The 27,852-nt window shown below is 38.9% G+C and overlaps 1 protein-coding gene across 2 annotated transcripts in view; it reads right to left on the bottom strand.

The window, feature by feature from the left end:
- LOC306882082 (ADP-ribose glycohydrolase MACROD1-like) overlaps window positions 1–27,852 on the bottom strand; it is a 576,444-nt gene that overhangs the window by 409,902 nt on the left and 138,690 nt on the right. For both annotated transcript variants that reach the window (XM_079436537.1, XM_079436538.1), the window contains one exon: window positions 22,827–22,856. In XM_079436537.1, the coding sequence (XP_079292663.1) occupies window positions 22,827–22,856 (30 nt within the window). The remainder of the gene's footprint in view (window positions 1–22,826; window positions 22,857–27,852) is intronic.

Here is a 27,852-nt window from a genome sequence, read left to right as displayed (position 1 = left end):
CTTCCCATGTCATGGATCTGCTGATATGCAACAGTCTCTCTTCATTTCCTATTGCTATTTTTTCATTCTCTCATTTCCCACTTCACTGATTCTGATGAGGTTTACCAGGAGGTCCCCTATTGATCTCGCCAACAAATATGCTCAAGGCTTCAAAGTGAACCAGCATAGTAGCTACACATGTCTTTGTAATTGTGTACATCTGAGTTTTCTTGACTCTTTTATCTCTTTCATTTTACCTGGGAAGCCTTCCATGTGCTCTAAAATCATCAAAAGCTTCAGTCTTTGGGGTTTTAAGTCTGTGGTATAAGGTTAGGTCTCAGGAGATGTTTTGTGAAAGCTTGTAGTAAGGATGAGAAATGAACTAACACGGGTATATTAACTTATTCAGCTACATAGAAACACACTAACTCAGAACTTATTTGTGACCAAATAGAAAGACATTAAACAACCAATCATGATTCATTAGCAACCACATAACATCCTGACAAGCACTAAGAAGACCTAAGCAACTGCATAGCAATGCACTGGCAAACATCCACAACAACCTAGTTTCATGGGCATGAGTTTTATATGAATAGTGGCCTTTAATCTACAGTTTGAAAAATTTACCAAATATATTTTTATGTAGTCACAAGTAAGATTTTGTTTTTGAAAGAAATTCAGCAAAGACACATGAAATTTACCTAAAGTTGCAGTATAAACATTTAAAATGTTACAAAAGATTTTTTCAAATTCGTGCTGTTCTTTTGAAGTTTCTATTCATCAAAGAATCCAAAAGTGCATCACAGTTTCCACCAAAATATAAAAATACATCTGTTTTAAAGTGTGATGAATGTGATGAAATTAGCACTGTCAAACGATTAATCGCATCCAAAATAAAGTTTGTTTACATAATATATGTGTGTGTACTGTGTATATTTATTATGTATATATAAATTCACACACGTGCATGTATATATTTAAGAAAAATGTTAAATATATATTAAATATATTTATATATAATATAAATTATATAAATATAAATATATACATGTAAATATTGACAAAATATATACTGTATGAGTGTGTATTTATATATACATAATATACACAGTACACACACATATATTAAGTAAATGCGATTAATCATTTGACAGCACTAGAAGAAATGTTTCTTGAGCACCAAATCAATGATTTCTGAAGGATCATGTGACATTGAAGACTGCAGTAACGGCTGCTGAAATTTTGCCATCACAGAATGCATTACATATGCCAATACTACTGTTTTTTCCTGAATATTTAATCAAATAAATGCAGTGAGCATAAGAGACTTCTTTCAAAAACTTCTAAAATCTTTTTGACCCCAAACAAAAAGGGAAGTCGTGGCTAATGGTTAGAGAGTCGACCTTCAATACCACGACTGAGGTGCCCTTGAGCAAGGCACCAAACCCCCAACTGCTCCCCGGGGCACCGCAGCATAAATGGCTGCCCACTGCTCTGGGTGTGTGTTCATGGTGTGTGTGTGTTCACTGTGTGTGTGCGCACTTAGGATGGGTTAAATGCAGAGCACAAATTCCGAATATGGGTCACCATACTTGGCCACGTCACTTTCACTTTCAACTTATAATAGCTTAACAGAATTGTCTGAACAAATAATTTCATATTGAACAATGTTTGCCAGCACAAATGAATAACTCCGTTAATGTTAAAGGCTTACTGCATTGCTAAGTTTGTTCTACTCTTGGTGACATTCTGCTTGTGTCTGGTCAGTCAGTTGTGCTCAAGGACCTGTGAATGCTACTAAAAAAACAAAACTACTTGGTTTTAACTACTTAAAACAAAACTTTAGAAAACTTTCTTCAGTCAATGCATATTAAGCTTAACTATAATTCTGTCTTCAGAAAGACGCCAGATGTATATTTGGCCACATACTATAATCCTGAGTCAACCGTTTCATTTCACTACAGATACAATGACTGGCTTGCCAAGGTTTCTGCAGCTGATCCTTAATCTGCTAACAGTAAAACTGAGGCCTTTTCATTTTTCGCCGTAATGAGAATTTTCAGCTTCTCTGTTTTCACCAGAGGAACATCCTTATAATTAGAATTTAATAACCTCCTCCCAGGATGTCAGTTAAACTCCTGTTCTTTTAAGCCTATCTTATTTATGATATAATAAGAAAAAAAGGCTGCTAAGCTGCTCTCGGTTTTCATTTCTAATTCATTTTTGTTTTGTTTCGGAATCTGACAATAATTGATTGGAATTCCTTTGCAAGTCTAAAACTCTCTAATCTAATTATTCCTGGGAATTAGCATAATAGAAGTATTACTTTAGATCTCACTTAAAGCCCTAAAAGAAAAGGCGGCTATATTTCTAACCCTAGCCGTACATTATGATTGCATTTATTTGCTATGATACCACTAATAAGGAAATAATGGTTAAATCATGCAGAAACATTTTTGCACAACAAATGAACAATGCAACATGACATCCAATATTGTCTAACAATTTTAAAACCTGTGGAAAATGAAAATGGACTACAAGTCCTGTTTGTACTATGATAATGATTTTTGCTTCAAAAGACACAGAATCTGAATAATTTTGCTGACTAGGCACTGAACGAAGAGATGGGTAAACAAACAAAGAATTAGCCAGATGCAGGCGGATATGAAGCTATATGCAATAAATGGCCAGGTAATATTAAACCCCTCATAATGATGTTGCACACCCGTTACCATATGAATCTTAGCTAAATAAGACCCACTGTGACATAATATAGTCCTTCTCACCTCTCTTAATTGGATTTGGTAGATGCAGGTCAGGTGTGAAGGGCACCAGTGAGCGCTGATTAATACTCATTAGACTAACTAGGCCTCACGGTGCCATTCTGCCGTAGAGTGGCCCGCTCTATGGGACACTATTGTGAGGTCTAACCCCACACAGAATGAACCGCAAATTGCCTTGTCAGGAACTTTGGCCTTTTTGCCCCATAATGTACTGCCCTTTGACCTAAGATGGCCATCTATTGTTAAATGGGGAGGGTAAAAGTTGAGCACCGTCTTCCCAAACAACAACTGCGCTGATGCCGGTAAACGTATATTTGTGTGTGTATGTGATCCTGAAGATTCATTCAACTCTGGCTGGGTGATGGATTCCAATCCACAACATTTATCAACAACAGATGCATCTGAAAACGGAAAGCAAAGTACAACAATAGACCATTGACTCATGATATATTAGATTTTATTCCGCTGTGGCGTCAGACAAGGAGAAGAAAGGAACAAGCTCCACAGGATATTTTCACAGATAATACTGCCGTGCAAAAATCTGGTGGACATGGAATTGTGGCTGCAATCCCGGCGCTGGGCCCGATCCAAAAGAACCCTATTCATTCTGCATAATAATGCTTCATAATATTCCAGCACGTAGTTAACCAAACCACAGATGTGGTTTCGTTCTATCACAAAAGATGGTCTGATCATATTCTATTTGCAATAAGAGGATAAACCACTCTTATTCTTGCAGTAAATTAAAAGTAATCAAAGACAGCTAGACAGATTGCAAAGTAGGTCAGGCTATGGTTTATGTTCATAATGCTACTCTTCCTTGCCATTTTTTAGGCTGTTCGGTCACTCAATTGTTTGTATAGAAAAATGTCTTGGGTTTTAATTGTATTTTCCCTCTTATCCCTACTCCCAGGTGGTCAGTTAGCGCCAAGGCGAGCACAGGGCAGACATTATTAAAGTGAATTTATTTCCTTTCCACGTTGTGACTAATCAAGTTGGGGTAATTAGACTCACACGCCTTTGTAGATTGACATGAAGATTAACGAGTATTTGCGCCACGCTTGAATGGAGGTGTGACATTCGCTGCTTGTTGTCTGAGCAGACCTGCGGAAGGGGTGTGTTATAATCCAGCAAGAGTGTGCGCTACAGTAACTAAACACAGCTGTAAACGTGTGTTTTTCTCTTTCATGAAGTGCACTTAAACACACTGGCTGTGACCTCCTCTACAAAATAACCAAACAAAGACTACTCTCCAATAAACTACTGCGGCCCAGATTATAGGCAACGCTATACATTTTCCCCTAGTTCAAAGCCCAGACAATCAGGCTTAATCAGATTCACACGGCCAGTCTATTGATGGTCTTTGTATATTTGCGGTATATTTACAGTCTTTGTTTTGTTTTGTTTTTGGACTGAGGACTCGAAACAGGGAAGGGGTTTGAGCCTGGATGGAATTACAGACAAGATGAGTGATTCTGATAAGCATTTATGAAACATTTCTCTTCTTGTTGTTGCATGCTGAATGTTTCTAATCAGCGTGCTCGGCCTCCTAAATGACTGCGATAAAAGGACTTGTAAATCTTCAAGCCACGTTTAAGTAAAAAAAAAGGCTGTAAAAAAAATAAAATGGTAAATTTATTGGCCATCTGCTCTCTGCTGGAGCAGACTTGGGTGTAATGTGCTTTTTGCGCGATCAAAGGGGCCGTCCGCATCATGGTGGTTTACCTTCAGAGATCTCAGCCACCTCCTATTGAGAGTTCACAGCCCTGCTTATTGAAAAACACTTTTACAACAGATGTAATAAGACGTAACTGAGTCTCTTCAAAACAACACAAACAAGAAAAATAAACCATCTTTCTTTTTTGAAGAACTTAATGTATAACTACATTGCTAGACAATGACACATTTTATAGACTTTAAACAACTGTTACGTGTGTCCTCGGCCACTGAGGGTGTTTAGTTACAAACTGAGAAGAGGGGAGGGTAGGAGGACCAATGACAGAACAGAGGAAAATATTTCACTCAGTCTTTGTTCTTATCTCAACAGGGCACAGTTTATAAAATATTAACAACTACACAGTAGTCAGGACTCATCCAAGGTCTGTGGACCCCCTTGCCTGAATCGAACTCAACAAATAGCCTATAGGTAAGACAGATTCATTAAAGGGATCGTTCACCCAAAAATTTAAATTCTGTCATTAATTAATCACCCTGATGTCGTTCCAAACCCGTAAGACCTCCGTTCATCTTCGGAACACAAATTAAGATATTTTTGATGGAATCTGAGAGCTCTCTGACCCTCCATAGACAGCAAGGGTCCTTACACGATCAAGGTCCAGAAAGGTAGCAAGGAGATCGGTAAAATAATCTGTGACATCAGGGGTTCAACCGTAATTTTACGAAGCTACGAGAATACTTTTTGTGCGCAAAAAAAAAAACTTTTCAAATTCGTCTCTGTGTCACCCTAGTGCCATTTTGGAGAATATCCGCTGGACGGAAACTACGTACTCTCTTCTGTGTTAGCCGCATACCGCAAAGCGGTAAAAATAAAAAAAATTATTTCTGTGCTAAACTGAAATATAACATTCAATGCATTATTAAGGATTGTAAATATTTAATTAAATATATATAATGTATTTAATGTATAATAATTTATACATATAAACAACCATATCCACCTTATTTTTCAATGCGGAAGTAAGCCGTTTTCTGTGAATGTGCGATACTTCCGGTTATTTAAGTTAAAATAATATGGTAAGACACACCAGTTTTCAATATCAAGCAGCAAAATGAGCTGTTTTGTACAGCTAAATATAACATTTACAATTTACAAAATTTACAAATGGTCACGCCCACTTTTCCAGGAAAAATAAGGTGGATACAATAAATGTATTTTTAATAACCAGACAGACAAAAAAAATGACCAAATGTATTTTGCTTTGTATCTCTACTCTGGGACACGTTCTCATCACTGGTCACCTCTTTACCAGCGTCCTGCAGGATCACCTGAGAGCAAACAAACAATCGCTCACACAGACTCTAGCAGACTTCAAACTCTGTGCTGTGTAAACAGCTTCTCTGCAGTCTATCAGGGGGCACAGCCAAAGCTCTTTGAAGAGTGTTTCAGGGCCAAAAAAAATAAATACCACGGCACTTCAAACAACACTGAAGGGACGGCAGCAGTTGATCCCGCGCTTTCAAGGTTACAGAGCTGTGTAAACGTATACAAGTCCACACTACAAATACAGAGAGACACTTCAGTCACAGGAGTAGGACCACCGTGGCCATACCGCCCATCTCATAAACACTGGTCTCCTCTTAAGCCTATCTCCAGCTGGGGTCTCTGGTCCACAGGGGCCCACCGAGGACCCAGGTGTAAGTGCAGATTTCACAGTCATGGTGGCCCACCTCTGGAGTTCATTTAGCCACACAGTAGGGATAAAAGCGAGATGCGGGCCAAACCAGGCACAGCCCACCCTCCTATTCACACAGCAGTGTGCAGAACTAGTACTTTTCTAATGGAAAAGCTTTCCTGTGCAATTCTGTTGATGGTACTTTTATACTTGCACAACTGGGATAATAATCACAATTACTGGGCGTTTTATTTCACATTATAACTAAAGGCTAGATTTGTATTTCATGTAGAAAATCCCAGTGCTTGAAATGCAGAAAAATAACAGTGTTAAAGTATTATGCTATTTTATATCAGGGTTTGAGCTGTGTGTACATGAAATGTTACATCAAAGCTGATTGACACACAAGAGGCATTTTGTTTTCTGTCAGCTGTGTATGAGAATACGTGCAGTAAAACAGGAAAAAAGGGTTAAATAGATGCAATATAGAAGACTTATATGACTTATACAGGCCGGAAAGTCTCAAGTCATAAAGAGAAATTTAAACATGATCAATAGACTGCTGCCTAGCAAGTACTACATGCCACTGGCATTTAGTATTGCATAAACTGATAAAAAAATATGATATTTTAAAGTATGCTATTTTAAATGGCCAATAAATGAAGAACAACTGAGATAGGGAGGAGATAGATGCACAGAGATTATCAAGAGGTTGCTCATTTATTGCTCAGGAGAATTAATGGTGGAGTACAGTCGACAATTAAAAAATGTAATGTGCTGGCTCAATTTTAAAAAAATAAATTACGTCCATATGATTCAGATTTATCAGTTGACTTTCAAAAGCGTAAAAAAAATACACTGTGGAAGAAACACATCTTATACTGCATTAGAAGTGTCATTATTATTATTCAGCCAATTAATTACTTGCTCTACAAACACAAACTGCAGCAGCTGAAGGAACAGAAAACCTTGTCTTAATTAGTTCATATTAATCTCATCTTTCCTCTTTAAAATTGTTTTTATATTTCAACTTTGTTCTCCTGAGAGAATTGAACAAATGTTCAGAAACTATTTTATTTTCTTAGCTATGAGGAACATGAAGAGAAATTGTCTTTATGTTTTGGTTGGCCATTGGGATCCAGACACCATTTGAAGGCCTTTAATGGTTTGAATGATAAGGTTCCTGGTGACTGACAAATTAAAACAGCCACTCTGGAAATGTAATGAGTATAAATCTCATTTATGGAGAATATTTCAGTGAGCGCTCTCTCCGTGTCTTTCTCCATTTCGCAGTTCACAGAGCGGACTGTTTACAGATACTGAGAGATAAGAGCCAATTAGGACTAAGAGCTACAGATAGTATCGTTGAAGAAAATTTCTCTTTTGCTAATATCTCTTCTTCGGCTCATAAATCCCCTCACCTGCCAAAAAACTTTGTCCCTTCCCCTGATTGGCCCTCGCCGCTTCATTTCTCACAAAATCTGTTTCTCAGGCTTACTTTTCCACCCTGCTTAAGATAACATCCTCCATCTGTGGGCTCCCCACTTCACAAAGTTTTAACCAACTTCCTAACTGCCTCTTTCCTCGAAATCTTGTTTTCCCTGCCTCATCTTCTCACTTCCTCCTGATTCCCTCATCCTGTCTTTCTCACTAAACACCCGTACCTTTCATACCAGAGCTTCCAGGGTATTTCAGAGTACTCCAATTACTCACAGTTGTAAAAGTGTTTAAGCAATATAGCAATTCAAATATGAATTGATTATAAATGATGGTATCCTTTTTATTTATTTTTGGATGAACTGTTCTATTATGTATACACTGCTCATGTAGTTTTCTGTAGTTATACAGTTTGTGCATCCTAAATCAGTATAATTACTGACTCATTGTCCATATGCATTTTAAGGGTTATTTAAATAAATTATATTTTAATTAAAACATTTTATTAATCAGTCAGTAATTGTACTGACGTAAGTAACCATGCTTCGTTTCAATAGGAACATCACTAAAAGTAAATAACTTGCAGTTCAGTGAGTTCATTCAGTAAAGGATTTGTCAGACTGATTAAAATCAGTAACTTGTGAGTCTTGTTGATCAATTCATTAAAAAGAAACAGAAACTATACTATTTACACTTGATTCGCTAAAAAGAATACGATCATAAGAGCCATTTGTTCTCGAATTGGACTACAATAGTATTACTAAATTCTGATTTACTAAAAAGTGAATTTGTTCATTAACCAGTCTACACTTGTTGTATTGCATGTTAGTGATTCACTAGATCAAAGTCAGTCGTTTTGGGAATCAGAATACAGCTTGTGGTGTATGTTTATTTTGTGCTAGCATTTTCTCACCTTTATGTCATGCTACACAATCTCCTTCTCACATTCAATTTTGAATTCAAATCTGGACTACAGCATATTTGAGTAAAACTTGAGTAATATGTGATTTTTATCACTGTCGTGGGGAGGTTTAGTTTTTGAAAAGTTGTACAGGAAACGCACACAAACGCGTGAGTCCAGTCTCAATGCTTCTCCCTCAGAGGCACCTATTATCCCTCGGAGACCCACACAGACATGGATGTATGTGCACGTATGTGTGTGTCTGTGTGTAACGTGTCGACCCCAGACAGGAGGGCTGCCGGTACCGTGGGGTTAACGGCATGAATGAATTCATTCTGCCCCGTGGGAGCTGTCTCTGTTTTGCTTGAGTGACACTCTAGACAGATGCAGCGTTCTCCAGGACAGCCTTCACCAGCTGAATATCCAGAAGGAAAGATGCCCTCTCTCGCGTCGGTAACAGAGGAAAGAGAGGGAGAGAGAAGAAAAAAGATGACAGCTTCTCTCCAGAGCTCCCCTTCTCTCCTCTGCTCCATCCCAGGGCAGAAACACAGCATTTGTTGGCGAGAGCGCAACCTGACAGATAGCGCTAACTAGCACAGCCTCTTGAGACGCACCGAAAGGCTGACAGTCGGTTACGGTTTGGCTAAAGGGCACGACTCCTGGTCTGTGTCTGCTCATTGGAGGTGTCAGGAAGATGTTACCTGGCACAATGTTGAACCCACAACCCCCTTAATTGCTTACACCCCCAAATCCCGAAATCTCCACCCCTTTCTGTATTTTCTTTCTAATATCACGACATAAACAGACAGACACAATAGACACTGTAAAAAGACCATCTACTTAGAGAGAAAATACCAAGGGTCTTGGGATGTGTCTTTTTGAGTTTTTGTTCTAGGAAGTTTTTTCAGACAGTTTTGACATCTGTCATAATTACAGCCTTTGTACTTTCACAGAAGAACCGACAAATACAACATCCCAATATTAAGGCACTGTTGTGATGTTGTGTGTCCATGTAAACACACTCACACAACCATAAGAGACACATTCAAACAATTGTTTCACGCTTGAAATTAATTGCTTCCTATGGACGCTGGCATTTTACAAGACTGGGGTTTGAACGAATGCTAATGTTTTCTTTTGTATTGGTGTCATTAAGAGTGTCCAAATACAACCCTTCAGTGATCCCGGTCTCCCGCCTGTGCAGATAATGTGGTCTGCTTCACACTTCACTTGGGAATTGTAGTAAATTCGATTTAAAATTGAAATTACTTCTTAATTTGTTGAAATTACTGAAACCTTCTGAATCTGTTCACTTTAGAGAAAGCATCCTGCTCCATACTCCATAGCTCTGTGGCTAACTCTAGCCCATTAAAAGCTAATAGCACTGAACCTAATCGTTTTTGTCCCAAATCTATTTAATCCTATGCTCGAGTTAATGCTTTGTGCACCAGACAGGCTTAATGTTCATTTTGGTGATAAAGATCACATAAATGCTTTGTGAGTACATGGGCACATCACATCAGATCGGGTTTATCTATTTAGCCATCTATTAGTCAACAGTGGCTGATTATCTTCTGTGTTGAATTTATTCCAGTTGAAGATGCATTTAAATAAATAATATTTGTAACAAATTAAAGATTCTTTGATGGATTTACAGAGAGAGAATTGAGTCTCATTTCCAGCTCAACGACTCTCGACGGATGTGGCAGGGACTGAGGACCATCTGTGACTTTGGAAACAAATCCTCCACGGAGGTGAGAGTAGATCCGTTGCTGGCCGACGAGTTAAACATCTTCTACAGCCGCTTCGATGGCAACGGCGGCGGCGCGTCAGGAAGCAGCAGGCAGAGCAGCGATGATCCTGTAATCACCGTATCAGAGGATGAGGTTCGGAGGGCGTTAAAGAGAGTGAACGTCAGGAAAGCAGCCGGTCCTGATGGGATAACCGGCCGTGTTCTGAGGTCCTGCGCCGATCAGCTCGCTGGTTTGTTCACTTCCATTTTTAATGAGTCCCTTGCTACCTCCGTGGTTCCCACTTCATTCAAAAAATCCGTCATTATCCCTGTGCCAAAGAACAATAAACCCTCTTGCCTGAATGACTATCGCCCAGTTGCCCTCACATCTATAGTCATGAAGGTTTTTGAGAGACTTGTAAAGAGCCACATCTGCTCATCCATCCCTGATACTTTGGACCCTCTTCAGTTTGCCTATCGCCCAAATAGATCCACGGACGATGCCATTTCTCACGTTCTCCACTCTTCCCTCACACACTTGGACAGCAACAATGGGAATTATGTAAGGCTGATATTCATTGACTATAGCTCAGCTTTCAACACTATAGTCCCCATCAAGCTGGCATCTAAACTAACAGACCTCGGCCTAAACTCCTCACTCTGTGACTGGATTCAAGACTTCCTCACCGGCAGACCTCAAGTGGTGAAAGTTGGCCAGTTCACCTCAAACTCCATCACTCTGAACATTGGAGCCCCACAGGGCTGTGTCCTGAGTCCCCTGCTCTACTCTCTCTACACGCATGACTGCGTGTCCTCTCACAGCTCCACATCCATTGTCAAATTCGCTGATGACACTGTGGTTCTGGGCCTCATCTCCAACAACGATGAGACCGCATACTTGGATGAGGTAGAGAGACTCTCATCATGGTGCCAGGACAACTGTCTCTCTCTGAATGTGGGGAAAACTAAAGAGCTGATCATGGACTTTAGGAAGAGACAGCAGCAGCCCTACTCTCCTCTCAGGATCAGTGGGACCCCTGTGGAAAGGGTGAGTAGCTTCAAGTACCTCGGTGTAAACATCTCTGAGAACCTGACTTGGACTACACACATCCAAACACAGGTTAAGAAAGCCAGGCAAAGACTGTACCATCTGCGACAGCTGAGGAAATTCAGGGTCTCACCAGCAATCCTGAAAACTTTCTATTCAGGGACCATAGAAAGTGTATTGACTCAGTGCATCTCAGTGTGGTATGGAAACAGCTCCAATCAGGACTGCAAAGCACTACAGAGAGTTGTGCGCTTAGCTGAGCGCATCTCAGGGTCTGCTCTCCCCTCTCTGCAGGACATCTACCTCAAACGCTGCAAAAATAGAGCTGTTAAAATCTTCAAGGACTCTAATCACCCTGGTAACCGTCTATTCACTTTGCTTCCATCTGGTAAGCGCTTCCGTAGCCTGATGGCAAAAACTGAGAGACTTAGGAGGAGCTTCTTCCCCCAGGCCATCAGGCTCCTAAACTCTAACTCTGTGTCATAACATCACTTGACTCCATGTAATATCACCATATCAATAAGTTATTCATAATTTTTCTCCATGTAAATATCATATATCAATAAGCTATTCATAATTTTTCTCTACCTCATATTGCTGCTATTCAAATACCCTGTACAACTTTTTGCACATTATTTTTTGCACATTCCTCTCATTACTATTTGTCAACAACATACTGACCTGCACATTTATTTATTTATTTATATATATATATATATATATATATATATATATATATATATATATATATATATATATATATATATATATATATATATATATATATATATATATATATATATTTTTTTTTTTTTTTTTATCTTATCTTATTTTATCTTATCTTTTATTTTATTTTATGTTTGTACTTCTTCTTAATATTTGTATTCTTTATAATTGCACTGTCCTTGGAGCGGACCTGACCTACATTTCACTGCTGGTTATACTCTGTATAATTGTGTATGTGACAAATAAAACTCTTGAATCTTGATGGTCTGAACAGTTCAATTGCAGTTCAATTGAGTTCAATTGCATAAAAAACCATTAAGGGAGGGCAAACATATCAAATGGAAAGGCGACTAATGAAGTTCTTAATCTCAAAAGTGGTCCTTTTAAATTTTAAAATACCAGTAAATTTTTAAATAGTTTAAGTTGGTATTACATAGTCTGTAGTTTGAATATTTGATGTAACCTGAATTAGAGATGACTGTTATTAAACAATATATTCTTATATTCTTATATTCTGAGTCTCTGTCTTTTAATGAAGGTTATTTCGATAAACCGTTTATTCATTGTACCTTCTGGTAAGGGGTTGATGAATTAAATTATGAATATTTATATCTAATCCTTTCATACTGTTGACTAAACTTCAATTTTCTCACCATGACTTTCTTATATTTCTTGAAAAGAAAATAATTAGCATGAGGTCTTGATTCCACATTTAAAGAGCCATATTGAGGTGTTTATTTTGGCCCTTCCCCTCACATACTGACCCCTCTGTCGTAGAGCCCTGCATTTCGGCCCGGGCCTGATGGGCCCAGACTTTATTACGGCCCTGGGGCTGGGCTTCGGGCCAATTTTGACGTCATAGTTCAGATGTGGGCTGGGTCTTGGGCCTGTTTAGGCTTCTCCTTATTTGTATATTTTATACATCAATCATCAATTAGTGATTAAAAAAAAAAATAGCTGCGCTGGTGGAAACAACACCAGTCCATGCTACCGCAACTGTCAACAGCGGTTCGGCGGTGTTTAGTGTCCTGCGGCAGCAGCAAGCGTGCCGTGGGCGCAGATGAAGAGTTCTGAGTTCAAATACATGCAATAAAGCTTGCCGTAAAACCCCGGCAAATGTAATTACCACGAATGTGTCTGGGGGAAATAGTAAAGAGACATTTGAATTATTTACTAATAAACTAGTGTTTTCTGTGTCAGTGTCGCAAAGATGAAGATGATGATCCTGACTCGCAGTCTCCTCAGATGCGCCTTTAGAGAGAAGTGCATCTTCACGGATTATGATTATAATGACAGTTTTGGTTTTCGATTTGATTTATTTCATTAAGTAGTAATTTAAAGCTTTCTATAGATATATTTATCATGTCTGTGAGTCATGTATTTGCTGACTTTTAGTTCATTTTTGCAAAGCGCTCCTGTTCAAGACGAGACAGCAGAAAGCTCATCAGTTTTCTTTATTTTATAAAAGAACGTTTTGTTGATATTGTGAGTGCACACAAATAAAAGTAGACCCTTTACAGTTCCGAATTATGCATTACTCTTACTTTTATAAGCAAAAAATTACGGCGTAGGCCTATTTTATGTTCTTTCCATTGAATAAAATGCAATTGATTGCGCTGGTGCCTCCATGTCCTGCGCTTTAGCTTCCACTCTCCGCACAAACTATTGGATACAACGCACATTTATCTAGGTTTAACGTTTCAACATTGTTATATGCTTGAACTGTTTTAGTATAATCTATAGATTTTATTTTAGCCAAGTCGTGATGATTTGAGAAGGATAAATTCATCAAACATGCTATGATCAGCCTGCAGGTCTGCCCCTGGCTGCTTGGTCGTTACTTCAAGAAAGAAAAAACTTGTTTAACGAACAAAAAAATGCTCCAAAAGTTTTTCTAAATTAACTTAACTAAAAAAAAAAAAGCGGGCTCGGGTCGGACACGGGCCGGTAATTCTGATAAGCTGTCGGACACGGGCTGGGCTAGGGCCTGAGCATCTCAGAGTAGAGCCCATGCAGGAAATCGATTCAAAAATTGTAATAACTAATTGGCTAACTACCTCAAAAACATTTCAAAAGTTTCAGTGAAACCTCACTAAAGTGCTTTGCTTCTGCAAACCACCTCTTTCTGGAGGGATAGACAAAGTAATATAATTCAATCCGATTGGGCCTTTTTTCAAAACAGTCCATTTGCGACATTAAAAGCAGCCATCGATTTGACAGATCAAACCAGCGTTAAAAGGGATTGTGGATGACTATCATGTGAAATGGCCTGTTGGTGAGACTATGGCGCTCTTGTGGGGACTGTTCATCACTACTCCTAAAACTGTCAGGATACATTTTGTCTGCAGCCAAGAGCTAGAGGATGCAAAAACTGACCAATGAGTAAACTGACAGGACAATTCATCCTCCAAACAATAAATGACTCCCAGTGGGCAAAGCCAGTGAGGCTCAGCGACTGCAGCACCAAACACGAGGCTTTTCAGAGCCAAATCTGAAGTGACAATCAGAAAGGGAATGTTCGGGTTTGTCTGAAATCTCAGCGATTGAACCAGAATAATGTGGAAGGGATGGGAGGATGATCCTGCACTCAACTATTCTGATGCGTCATAGAAGAATGATAATCACAACTTAACCAACCCATTGGTAAAACACCTATATATGCGTCACACAGGCCTTGAAATCTGTTACCTGGAGTCCTGTGGATCTCTTCCTCAAATAATATGTTGTCACGGGTCAAACTGGAGGTAGTTATTCCCTCGAGGTTATTTTCTCCACAAGCACAGAGATAAAATTATAGATACCAGTTACAGATTTTCTCTAGTGTGCTGGAGGTTGCAGGTCTCTAATAACAGAGCAAATCACAGATTTACACATTTGAAACGCACACACATAAATGCATCAGCACGGAAAGGGTGTTAACAGAAGTGAAAACATCAGAAATAAGCAGAGAAACAAAAAAACTGTGTATACTGTTGGTGTATATCAAACAAATGACTCAGGCTTTCCACAAACATCGGATCATAATTTCCTGGGATCACAATTGTTTACTGTGAATGTGTGAAGGGAAAACCATTTACAAGCCCCAACAGAGTTATTCCCATGGGAATGAAGGGTTCTGGTGAAGTAGTTTGTTCAGGTGTTTGCTGGAAGATGTAAGCTGCGCGGGAATGTCATGGAGTGTCTGTTGACATTTACTCTGAAAAGCTAAATACTGCACATCCGCCAACTGTTGGATCATGCGATATAAAAAACCTGCACCTGTAAGCAGCAAATAGTGGGAATTTCAATAATTTATCCTTATTTTGACTTCAGCAGATGAAAGATTTAGGAGTAATTCATTTGTGTGTGCAGACAGAAATTTGCTGGTAAAAGTTAAAACACTTTCCTGGCATCGTGAACACAGACAGAGCCAAGATGCCATTGACTAACTAATGACATGGTTGCCGATGGCGATGGGATGACAGTGGGGAGATTTATGTGTGGAGACACAGATGAATGATTCATCAGTTCTAGGGAACAGTGATGCAAACACTGAGCCCAGCATTGGCGGCAGAAACCCCGCACTTTAACCTAAATGTGACAGTAGACCTGCCACCTTGTCTGACACCTGCATTAATGTGTCCTTCATGAAGCTTTAGAAAGGGAAAATATCTTCCTTGCAATATATTTGCTAATAATGTCATTAGTTTGTTCATCTTTATAATTCTGCATTTTGTGGTAATGTTTGCTAAGGTATTTTTCAAATTTAGCAATTAATGCATCTAGATCGCTGCTGGCTATAATTTCTCCAAATACTGGCGGATGATAAAATGGGCGCGAAAAAAAATCCTTATATTTAAAGAGGAATATGAGCCATAACTAAGGACTTGATTACTATGAAAATATGACCCGAGGGTGGCTATTTATTCTAGCAACTAGCCATAACACCCTAGTAATCACATAATGAGTAGAGATAAAAAAAACTCAGTACCATTAGTATATATAGTTAATGTATATAATATAAAATAATAATATTACATATATAAATGTATGCATAAAATTTATATCATGTAATATTTTGTGAATAAGAATGTTTTAATATAGTTATTACTTAATTAAATATTAATATTTATTATGTAAGAAAAAGAGATGTTTAAAATGACAAATTAATGAAATGTACAGTGCAATATAAGCACAACGTCTGGTTTAAAAAAATGCCACTAATCTGAGCACATCCTTTGGCTCAGCAGCCTAAAAAACAAAAAAAAAAACAACTGACGTTGTTCTTGTTCTTGTTGTTTGTGATATTCATACACTCTTCTCACGCATATTTTGATGATAAATAAAAAGGCCCTAAAAAACTGCCTTCTCCAAGATAACATAACACATCAGCACATCTAAATATAGCTCTCAGTGAAGTAGCCCAAAAACTAATGGTGTGATAATTTCCCATCAATTAGTCCATCCATCACTGCTGATTGGGCCAGAGTGTGATAGCAGAGCCTATTTCAGGATCCTCCTACAAAAACCTGTGAACAAGCATGCAGTAAGGGATTATGGGTAAAACTCTCCCCTCCAGAAGAATACACATTCATGTGCTTGTGTAACAAGCATCTCTATCAAAGAGTAAAATAGCCTTGTTGAGATCCATTAGATGTATCTACATGCTGCCGTTTGCCTTTTGACAGCCGCATGTGGAGGATGTTTTGGTAAGAGTTGGGACAAAAGGATGGGTTTGCATCATTTCAGGCTTTAATTGGAGCATAGATGTGGTCGTAACTAAAGTGGCAGGTGTGGAGCTTTTGTTCCAGTGAGCCCAACATGGATAAAAGCTGCCTCGCAGCAGGTGCATGGATGAAACCGTTTTAAGCACTGATGATGTATTAGCTACTAAGCAATACTGAGGTAACCTGAAGATGAAGTGTGATTCACGATGTTCTGTATTAAGCGCAAAGATGAAAGGATGGATGAATTGCGCAAAAGTTCATATGAGAGAGACAGCCGGTGAGATGAAAGAGAAAGGCCGCTCTCACTTTCACCCCTGCAAAGTAAAAAAGAGAAGACTGGTTGCATTCAGCACCAGATCAAAACACCAAAGGGAGACGGTTTACAAATGTGTATGGTCTAAACTGCCCTCCGAAAATGATATTCATATTGAGAGAGACTGGATGGGTACAGGACAAAGTATGCAAGTGGAGTGGAATGACAGCATTTTCCCCTCCCCACTCATAAGGATTATGTAATCACTCATAATAATCACAACATACACTCACCGGCCACTTTATTAGCTACACCTGTTCAATTGTTTGGTAACACAAATAGCTAATCAGCCAATCACATGGCAGCAACTCAATGCATTTAGGCATCTAGATGTGGTGAAGACGACTTACTGAAGTTCAAACCGAGCATCAGAATGGGGAAGAAAGGGGATTTAAGTGACTTTGAACATGGAATGGTTGTTGGTGCCAGACGGGCTGATCTGAGTATTTCAAAAACTGCTGATCTACTGGGATTTTCACACACAGCCATCTCTAGGGTTTACAGAGAATAGTCCGAAAAGAGAAAATATCCAGTGAGCGGCAGTTGTGTGGACGAAAATGCCTTGTTGATGTCAGAGGAGAATGGGCAGACTGGTTAGTGATGATAGAAAGGCAACAGTAACTCAAATAGCCACTCGTTATAAACCAAGGTATGCAGAATACCATCTCTGAACGCACAACACGTCAAACCCTGAAGCAGATGGGCTACAGCAGCAGAAGACCACACCGGGTGCCGCTCCTGTCAGCTAAGAACAGGAAACAGAGGCTACAATTCGCACAGGCTCACCAAAATCGGACAATAGAAAATTGGAAAAACGTAGCCTGGTCTGATGAATCTCGATTTCATTCAGATGGTAGGGTCGGAATTTGGCGTAAAGAACATGAAAGCATGGATCCATCCAACGGTTCAGGCCGGTGGTGGTGGTGTAATGATGAGGGGGATATTTTCTTGGCACACTTTGGGCCCCTTAGTACCAATTGAGCATCGTTTAAATGCCACAGCCTACCTGAGTATTGTTGCTGACCATGTCCATCCCTTTATGACTACATTGTACCCATCTTCTGATGGCTACTTCCAGCAGGATAATGCACCATGTCACAAAGCTCAAATCATCTCAGACTGGTTTCTTGAACATGATAATGAGTTCACTTTACTCAAATGGCCTCCACAGTCACCAGATCTCAATCCAATAGAGCACCTTTGGGATGTGGTGGAACGGGAGATTCTCATCATGGATGTGCAGCCGACAAATCTGCAGCAACTGCATGATGCTATCATGTTAATATGGACCAAAATCTCTGAGGAATGTTTCCAACACCTTGAATCTATGCCACGAAGAGTTAAGGAAGTTCTGAAGGCAAAAGGGGGTCCAACCCGGTACTAGCAAGGTGTACCTAATAAAGTGGCCAGTGAGTGAATAATGCAATGTATTTTATTTTTTATAATCCCAATTATTCTGTGGTTGTCTACAATAGCCTGTGAAAACACTGCACACTTAGATTTGCCCAAACAAATTGTCTGAGATCTGACTAAACCAAACCCTTCAGTTGTGATTGTATTGTAAAAAAAATATTTGAAATTAATCTGAAAGTACATCTGGTATAGGCTCCATGGAGAAATATGTGATGAAACAATAATAACATGAGCTGAATTAGACCAAAATAGAATCTCTATAAAGTACAAGTCTTGCAGCCAATTTGGAAAACATACAGAACAGTACACATCCACACATAAATACAATGTCTCTAAGAATTAGCAAATCCCAACATGGCACTTGTGCAAGCCGTCAGGTATCAATAGGCTGCTTTGATGTGTGAAAAAGCAATTTAAAAAGCTATCCAATGGTTGTGTTCTGTCAATGGAGTCACTTTCACCCCCTAAAAAAATAAAACGATTAATGCCCGCAGGCTAACGGATGTTGCTGGCAACACACACGGTCTTAATTGCTTTTTGCAAGGTCAAGCGACCTACTGCTCCATAGCTCAGAATAAGGAGACATGATTCAAGTATGGAACATGACATGTCCTTATTCCTGCAAGGAGAATCTGGAACTTCACTGGACCACATAACAGTCATACGCACATTTAAAAAAAAAATCAGATGAATATACTTGAATGATATATATTTTTTAAAGCACAGTATAGCCAAGTAATATGATGTAATGTAATATACATTTCTATATTTAAATTCATACAATTAGACATTGTGAATGGAATTTAAAAAGATATAACACTATGTTGCTTTTATATACTGAAATTGCATATTCCACATGATTTTATTGTATTATTCCTACTAAATTGCTAAAATGTTCATGGTAAAACTAAAAGATATATAAATAAAAAATAACACAATGAATACAATGCAGTGCAGTAGTAAAAGTGCTAACTATGGTATACTTATCCCGCTCAAAGCATTCTGGTATCACTTTTCTGTAGCATATGTAAGTGCTATCACTTGTACTCCACTCCATGTCTCACACAACCGTACAAAGTTGAATCATCACCAAAAATGCTGTGATTTGTCTGGGTGGTCTACTTGACACCTCAGTGATAAACAGGCAAAAATCGTTTCAGTCAGAATACAAACGAGCCAATATCCCCTTTGGATGAAGACATTAAAGTTCTCTCCACTACTGAAGATTCATAGCTAAGCATAAAGCAAAATCATCGTGTTCAACACTAAGAACCAGACTGATAGACATCAGGACTTGTTTATATCAGACGTAGCCCATCAAGACTCCATCAACACCCAGCCATCAAATAACACCAAACAGTTTATATAACCAGATGCATCTCAAATCACTTCATTTACTAGAAAGCAAACGTCAAGATATTGCGATCGGTTGTGAATTCGAAGGAGGCTCTAACTGAAAAACACATTGTTTTGTTTTGTATGTTTTTTATGATCACTTACGCTAACCAGAGATCATTTAGATTGAGGAGAAATACAAGATTTAATCATGCCCATGTAAAGTGGGAACTAAATAACTTGCTTTGCTGACCATACCAATTTTATTTTAATTGAGTTTGTCGTGTGTTGCGTTTGTGGCTCAACAACAGGAAACCACTCGACCACAGCTATGAAACCCTGTGAGAGACAAAAAATTGGTGCAATGCTGGTTCGCTGAAGCCTAAAATATCAAAACTGTTTACTAGACAATTAAATGACCATGACCTTTTTTCCCCCACCCAGAGTTCAAAGCTCCATACAGTAGAAACTTTCCCTTCTATTTATATTAGAAAGTCAGCTTTTCTCCCAAATCTTAGGTCATTAGAAAGCAAAACAAGAGCAGGGAAAACCTTCCAGAGATAAGAGGAAGCCTAAGTTTTTCTTTCTGAAGAGTAGCGAATGAGATGAACTCATCACAGATGGAGGTCCTCACCTCGATAAACGATAGGCAGTAGGAAAGGGGTAGAAAAGAAAACAGGTTTGTGTATCTGCCACCCCATTGCTGATATCGTAGGGTCAAGAGATAAAGCCACCCAGGACATACAAGATTTTTTTTTAGACTGGAGAGAGTGAGAAAGAAATGAAAAGCTTTGTCTCGAGTGAAACAGGAGAGACAGATTAAAAAAATGGGAGAAAAGTCGCCTTAGATTGAAGTCTCCAAAAAGTGAAGTGTTGCTACCTGGATCATCATTCAAACCATAGAATGAGCTTTGCTCATGTCAGTCTCCTTTTGCTTTGGTTTTGCAATTATTGCCAAAGGATTACACTTGGCTTTGTTCAGACAGGCAGAGAAAATCTGAATTTTTGGTGCATCCTACTCAAAATTAGTTTCATTTTTGTAGTTTGAACAGCTAAAATAAATAAAAAATAAAGGTTAAAAATCAGATTAAGGTTTTTTTTCTTTTTTTTTTTTGTTATTTGCACAATGTATACTAGAGCAGTGTTCAAATACTCTTTTAGACAGAGATGCATGATATATCAGCAAAAGGATATTTTAGTTATCATTTCACTTGATACTAGATATATGTTTGTATGTTCAGCAGGGCTCATTTTCACCTATCTTTACTTTAATAATACATTTGTCATTATTTAAATCTCATTTAATATTTTAAAACACTAACAATTTAATAATGCTGTACTAAATGTGTCTTTGGCAAATATCAAGATGAATATTAATTTTCATACTGTGAAGAAACATTGTGAGGCTCAAATTCAGCTGTAGCAATTACAACTATCGATTTTAGTTTTTGTTTTAATTATTATAACTTTGATACTTTTATTGAACAAAGATGTGTTAAAACTGATCAAAGCTAACGGACACATTTTATTAAAAAATCCTTCGTTCCAAACTTTTGAATGGTAGTGTGTGACATTCACTGTAAAAAATTAATTAATTAATTAAAAATTGGTAAAAAGCATTGTTGAAACTCACATTATTAACATAGGAACTGTCCTAGATATTGGGTGTAAAAACCAAATTGGATTTGAGTACAGTGTGAACAAAGCCTAAAATCTCCCCGTCAGTCCATCCCAAACTAGTGTGCCTGCTTCATGCTGTTTTCAGACTTTAACATGTGCTTTCTTATGTTGCCAACCTTGGATTAGCATTTTTGTTATCTTCTTTGACACTATACAAAATGTCTTATAGTTAGGGGTTGATTGGTTTTCTAGCACTGGCATCTGGGGATGGCAATTAGGGGAGACAATGCTCTTGATATGGGCTTTGATTAAACTCATTTCAGTGCTGAACACAACAATAAGCTTTTTTAAAATCAGGGATGTGAGTTTTGTTTGCAGGCTGACATGTTTGGGAAAAAAACACCTCCAGATGCAATGCTAACAGGCATATTTCCTTTCACAGTTCTTTTTCAGGTACAAAAACTCTCTCACAGAGTGTAACATCAGCCTTCGTTCATCTGCCGCTGCTGATGAACATCCTCCCTTACACACATATGCATGCACACACACACACACACACACACACCAATATCAAAAGCCAATTACGGCAAAATAATGAAGAAACCAAACTGCCCTCGAGACATTTCGCATCGTGACAAATCAATAAAAGGACCATGATGACATACAACGAGGTGCCAATAAAGTGCAGGGCTGCAGAAACATTTGACTCCCAGTCGTGGGGGTCACACAGATTCACTGACAAGTGCTGTGGTAAGTAGTTTTGTCACAGATGTGTGACCTCTGGCCTTAATCAGCCCGATTTTTTTTTTTGTTCTCCACTTCTCCAATCAGGGAAATCGGTCACAGTGGCTGATAAGGGTCTATTCTAGAGCTACGATGAAGAAAGACGGGGGTTTGGGGGCTTTTAGCACACATCAGATAACATAAGAGCCGTACTAAGGAGAGTGTGATGTGAGACGGATAGTGTATCACGAGTGGTAATCGCTTCCTCACGAGGGACCCGATCAAGCGCGGCCGGCTCCCAAGATGTGGCAGGGGAGAAGGACCCTCCCTGACACCGTGGCACAGATGGATAAACAATGGATCGTGCGAAAAGGGGCACACGACTGACCTACATTCATTATCTGGGGACTAAACGGATTCCTCTGTAAAAGTGAGGTGGATCAAAATTCCAGTTGTAATTGGGTTGATTCCCGACCCCACACCCCGACACTTCTTTACTCCTTCTGTCATGTCTTGTGTTTTGTGTGTAATTACTTCAATCATGTCAAAATGTGTGCAGAAATGTTTCCAAATGAGGGCCTGGGTAGTGTTGCTCCATTAACCACCCACATGGGCAACCACAGACATGGTTGGACACCTCAGATTTCATGTGCCAGTGGACGGCGATGTGTTTTCCGCTGTCTAATTCATGGAGAAACCAACTAACATCTCAAAATGATGTTACAATGAAAATGTAGTAAGATAAGACACTTACCTCCTCCACCGCCGAGCAGAGAAGAGTTTGCTGTAGAGGAAACAAAAGAAAGAAAATCAACATGAGTGTCTGAATTAAGGAATACGTTCAAAAGAAGCACTTTAGCTCAATGTGGAGCATACTATCATTCAGATGTGAGCCAGCAGAGATGTGGAACCTGAAGGTCAAGAACACTCCAAAGCCAGAAGTTTGCACTGAATAGAGGTTTGAGGTACCAGTGAGCTCAGCTGGCAGCTGTACTGCAGTACGCTATCATTACACTCCTAAATGAACGCCATTGAGCGCTAAACACTCAGGCAGCGTGTTTTCTGTCAGAGCCGAGTGGGCTACACGTAGAGCTGCTGTGGTGAGTTTAAGCAGACGTGGCTGGGCCCCGGCCGTTTCTTTGATGCCATGTTTCTGATCTGCGATAGTGCAGTGGGCGGCCCGGGGTCAGCGGCCTGTCTAAGAAATCCCTCCCGCCGCCCGGTTAAGAGTGCTAAAAGCATACAGAGTAAAACTATATTCCACTCCTCTCTACTTAAGAGGGACAATCAGCCACACAGGAGAGTTTGGCACCACAAGACACTGTTACACCTTTTTTTCACTATTCTACAAGTGTGAAGCAAATAAGAAGTTTCATTAGAAAAATAAAAAGAAGAGTCACTGAAACATGATGTTAATCATATATATACATATATATATATATATGTGTGTGTGTGTGTGTGTATGTGTGTGTGTGTGTATGTATGTATGTATGTATATACACATACATACATGCATACATACATACATACATATACACGCACACAGTATAAACAGTACATAATATTACTTTTATAATATTACATATATTATATAATAGTATAATATATTAAATCTGCACTGTTCCAAACAAATGCTAAGCGATACATCAGCGTTTTAAAAGCAAAGAAAGGTCGTAATGGTGTGACTGTTCTTCTGTCTGAGCTTTCCCAACAACGACACCATGGCATCTCTTATCCCAGTGGGGACGCTGAGAAAGTTGAGAATAATGACCCACGAGGGCCCTTTTATTTTTACTTTCTTAAATGTTTCATTCCCTTTGTGAAGCAAGTCTCTCTGTGGGATTCTTTTGATCTCTCTTTCCCTCGCTCCTGCTCTTTTTTCTTAGAGAATAAGCGTCTAGGTAAGTATGAAAAAACCCTGCTACCTCCACTGAGATCGACAACAAGACTAACCCCTCAGCAACTGATATCAAGGGAGACATTAAAATCCTCAAAATGGATGGGGCCTTTTCCTTAGCAATCTCTTATCATAAGACAGCGAGCAGGAGAACAAATGGAGAACAGCTGCTGCGAAGAAGCAAAAGAGAAAACGTGTGCACTTTGAGAAGAATATCTCAGCTCTGCGGTGCTGTGGAACTGGCCACTTGCAGTATGATCCAAAGTGACAAGAGACTTGAGTCCGAACAGGCCACAGTTAAAATCTAAACACAAATCTACACCAGAGGCACAATCATGCTATATTGCAGTTTGATCGAGTTATTAATCATAAAAACACATTAGCTCCCTGCCAATCTTGTTCTATATCGAAGCAATAAGGGACAAGAGGAAAACAGTCTAAAAGTACAGTAGTGATTGACCCATACAGATATATTAATAAAAATGTAAATAAAAATGTATAGCAACACAACTATTTAGTGTGAATTAGAAATTAATCCTTAAATTAGAAAGTTATTTTAAAAATTAATATTTCACAATATTACTATTTTTACTGTATTTTTGATCAGATACAGTAAATGTTTAGAGAAATTATGCTTCTAACATCACAAAAATGTTTTGTTTCTTATGCATTTCTAGCCTCACAATAGTTGCTAAATTTAAAAAAATGATAAAAAAAAAAAGCATAAAAATAAAAACAGCTACATTGTCATCTTAATGCAGGAGAGCAGACAGGAAGACAACATGTGCTACTTCCTGTGTCATCCTGGACTTTTGCTCTGCTGGGTGTCCACCCTTGATAAGACCACAACGCTCAATAGACAAAAACAAAGCTCTGTCTGTACATGGTGCAGGTTTTTTTTCTATCTTGTTCGGGTCATAAATCCCAGTCAAAGCTTCCTGCTCTCTCTTAGAGAACTGACGAGGGCCAGTAGGACCCACAGCGGTGGGCGTCCCGCTAAGCTCGTAAATCTAACAATACAGAAACACAGAGATTGTGCTGGTCATTAGTTAGTGTCAGAAAACAACACAGACGCCGGCCTCCACGGTGACGACATCCTCACACATTCCCACACTTCCACACACACAATCGCATCTTTCCTGTGTTTTTCCTTTTGCACTCGGGGTTGATAGCTAAAAGCTGCTCACACTTTCCTGTCAGGGCCATAGGGAAATAGCGCATGTACCCCATAAAAGAAGAGGGAAAAAAAAAAAAAAAACACCAGAGAAAAAGAGAAGCACTCTGTATTAATACATCACAGAACAAAACTTTTAGCAGACTCCAAAAATGAAGACATGCAACAAAAACTGGAATGTGTCTATATACAATGGGCTGACACTTAAGTATTCATCTGTATTTTCAGTATACATTATATTTATTTAGGCTAGTTGTAATATTTAGTCATTTAGCTAAAGTTTTTACGCAACAGAAAGCAGCTTTGTTCTCCGAAATTTTGCTAATGACCGCACCTTTAGGATTCCATTTGAGACCATATATCTTTCAAGAGCTCACAAACTAGTACAACCTGAGAAAATGTAATGAGAAAATATTAACATGCTAAAGCACAGCATCAACCTGCTGAAACACTAAGAACTGCGAGCTTCCAGAAGATTTTCATCCATTTTTTCTCAGTTGCACAACAATATCAGAATATGTGATTAACTGACTAACTCTGTCTGGCATACAGAATGAAGATACAAGAAAGCAAGCACAGTCTGCATTAACCTGAGGCTAAAAGAAAAAATGATCTGCCAAGACCTCAAATGAACCAAGCTAAAATGCTTCAGTGGAAAACAACTTGATTTTCTTGCCTGGTTTTATTCCTCCTTTTTCCTGGCGTTTGCTTTTAGATGCACACCAAATATTCAGCTTTTTCACATTTATGATGCCAAGTTCAAAACAGCGATATAATTTTCCTCCGAGATTTTGGCCTTCCTGCAAAATTAAAGCGAGTACAAATAGAAGCACGTTGATGGAAGAAATGAAATTGCTATACTTAGCGGGTTGACATACTGAACATGCCAGTATCAAGCTAAAATTACTTGGATGCTAAGAGAACAGGATGCCAGAGAACATTCAAGTTTTAATATTCCAAGCACCGTTCAAAGTGTTGGAACTAGTTACAGCAGTGGTGAATTCAGCACTTTAAATGCTCAGCCATGTGAAAATAAGCTCAAAATAACGATGATAGGTGAATCGCCCTTCAGTTTACACACACACTGGACTTTCCACTTCACAAGACAGCTTAACTAGGTCTGCCAGTCAGCCCAAAATTTTAGGGTGAAGTCATTAATACAGTAAGCAATGGACTGTAGACCACCGTACATACACACACACACACACACACACACACACTCACAAAAGCGCCCCTGCGAAATCGCTGAAGGCTGAAACTATCAGGGAGAACCCATCTCATGTCAGCAAAGCTCTGCGCTAAATTGAACCAAGTCTTGTGGGTAATGATAAGACTCTTTATTAGCCACTGAGACAGAGAGAGAGAGAGAGAGAGAAGAAATCTAGGCTGTATTTCTTATTTGCAGCACATTAAAAATACATGTGATTTTGCCTGGCCCAGATGCAGCAAAGTGCGATAACTCTGCTTGGCTCTTTTGTTCTTTATTTCGCCGAGCGTTCCCGGAGGAATCCGTCTGCAACTGCTGAGCACCAGAGCAGGACAAGCTGAATCAGAGAGTATGGGACCAGAACAGATCTCTCATCTCATCTCTCTCTCTGTGTATGCGTACAGTTTAGGGCTGCAACAACTAATCGATAAAATCGATTATTATCGATTATGAAAATCATCGACAACGATTCTCATTATCGATTAATCGGGTCTGCCCACAGTGCACGTCCAACTTCAGCTGGTTAGTCAAATTACGGCACTGAATAATGCATTTCTATGGACAAAATGCATCTAAAAATAGTGGAGGAAACAGAATGAGATTCTGCCGGAGAAGCACGTGATCCAAGCTGCCCAAAACATGATAATTCTTTATTTTAAGCTTTAAGTTAATGCATAAGAGTAATGGCTTGCCCTGTCAGGCGCTTTGACAGATGCGTGTGCGTCCTCAGCGCAAAAACGTTCAGTTTACGGTCATATCCTTATCTAGAAATGCCACAAATTCACGCGAGCATTTCCATTTTTGCATAAAGGTCCGTCCTGACAGTCTGTGTTAAGTTTAAAATACCGAATGAGCGCCGGCGCGGCGGGCGCGCGCACGCGCGTCAGACGGACAGAACACAGTAGAGAGGGAGACAATTAATAGGCTTTTCAGCGCAAACATATCCATTGTGCTGAATTATCTGTTGTTGAAAGTTAATTTAAGGTTTAAAAGTCAACATGCAGTGCGAATATTTTATGAGAGTAGGAACTTTAAAGGGATAACAGCGTGTAATTGTCTGTCTGAATATAAACATGAGACGCTCCATAACGGCCTTTTACAGGATAAAGAAATGACGAGGTGACTGTGATCAAAGTAGTTCCTGCAGAACATTACTCTTACCTGTTGGTTAACACTGAGTTTGTGTTTTTATTCGTCTTTATTATTATCTTTATTATTTTAATTTTTAATAGAGGTTTAAACTATATTCAATTTTTACAATGCTTAACACATTTATGTAAGTTTAACAATGTGTTTATGTAAGGTTTGTGCCACTGCTGCTCTAAAGTAACAGTATTGGTGATAACCAAAATCATTTTTCGGCTTTCTGTACTGGTTAGTACTCCAATATGTGTAAGCTCTTTAGTAACAGTAGTAGGCTATTTTTAATGCTATAATATCATTATTGCTGTTATCTATGAAAGAAAACCAGAGCACTTATTTTTTTATTTGAGTATTTTTTT

The sequence above is a fragment of the Barbus barbus genome, assembly GCF_936440315.1.
Source record: "Barbus barbus genome assembly, chromosome: 16".
Taxonomy (NCBI): domain Eukaryota; kingdom Metazoa; phylum Chordata; class Actinopteri; order Cypriniformes; family Cyprinidae; genus Barbus; species Barbus barbus.
This window is presented reverse-complemented; position numbering and strand designations above follow the sequence as displayed.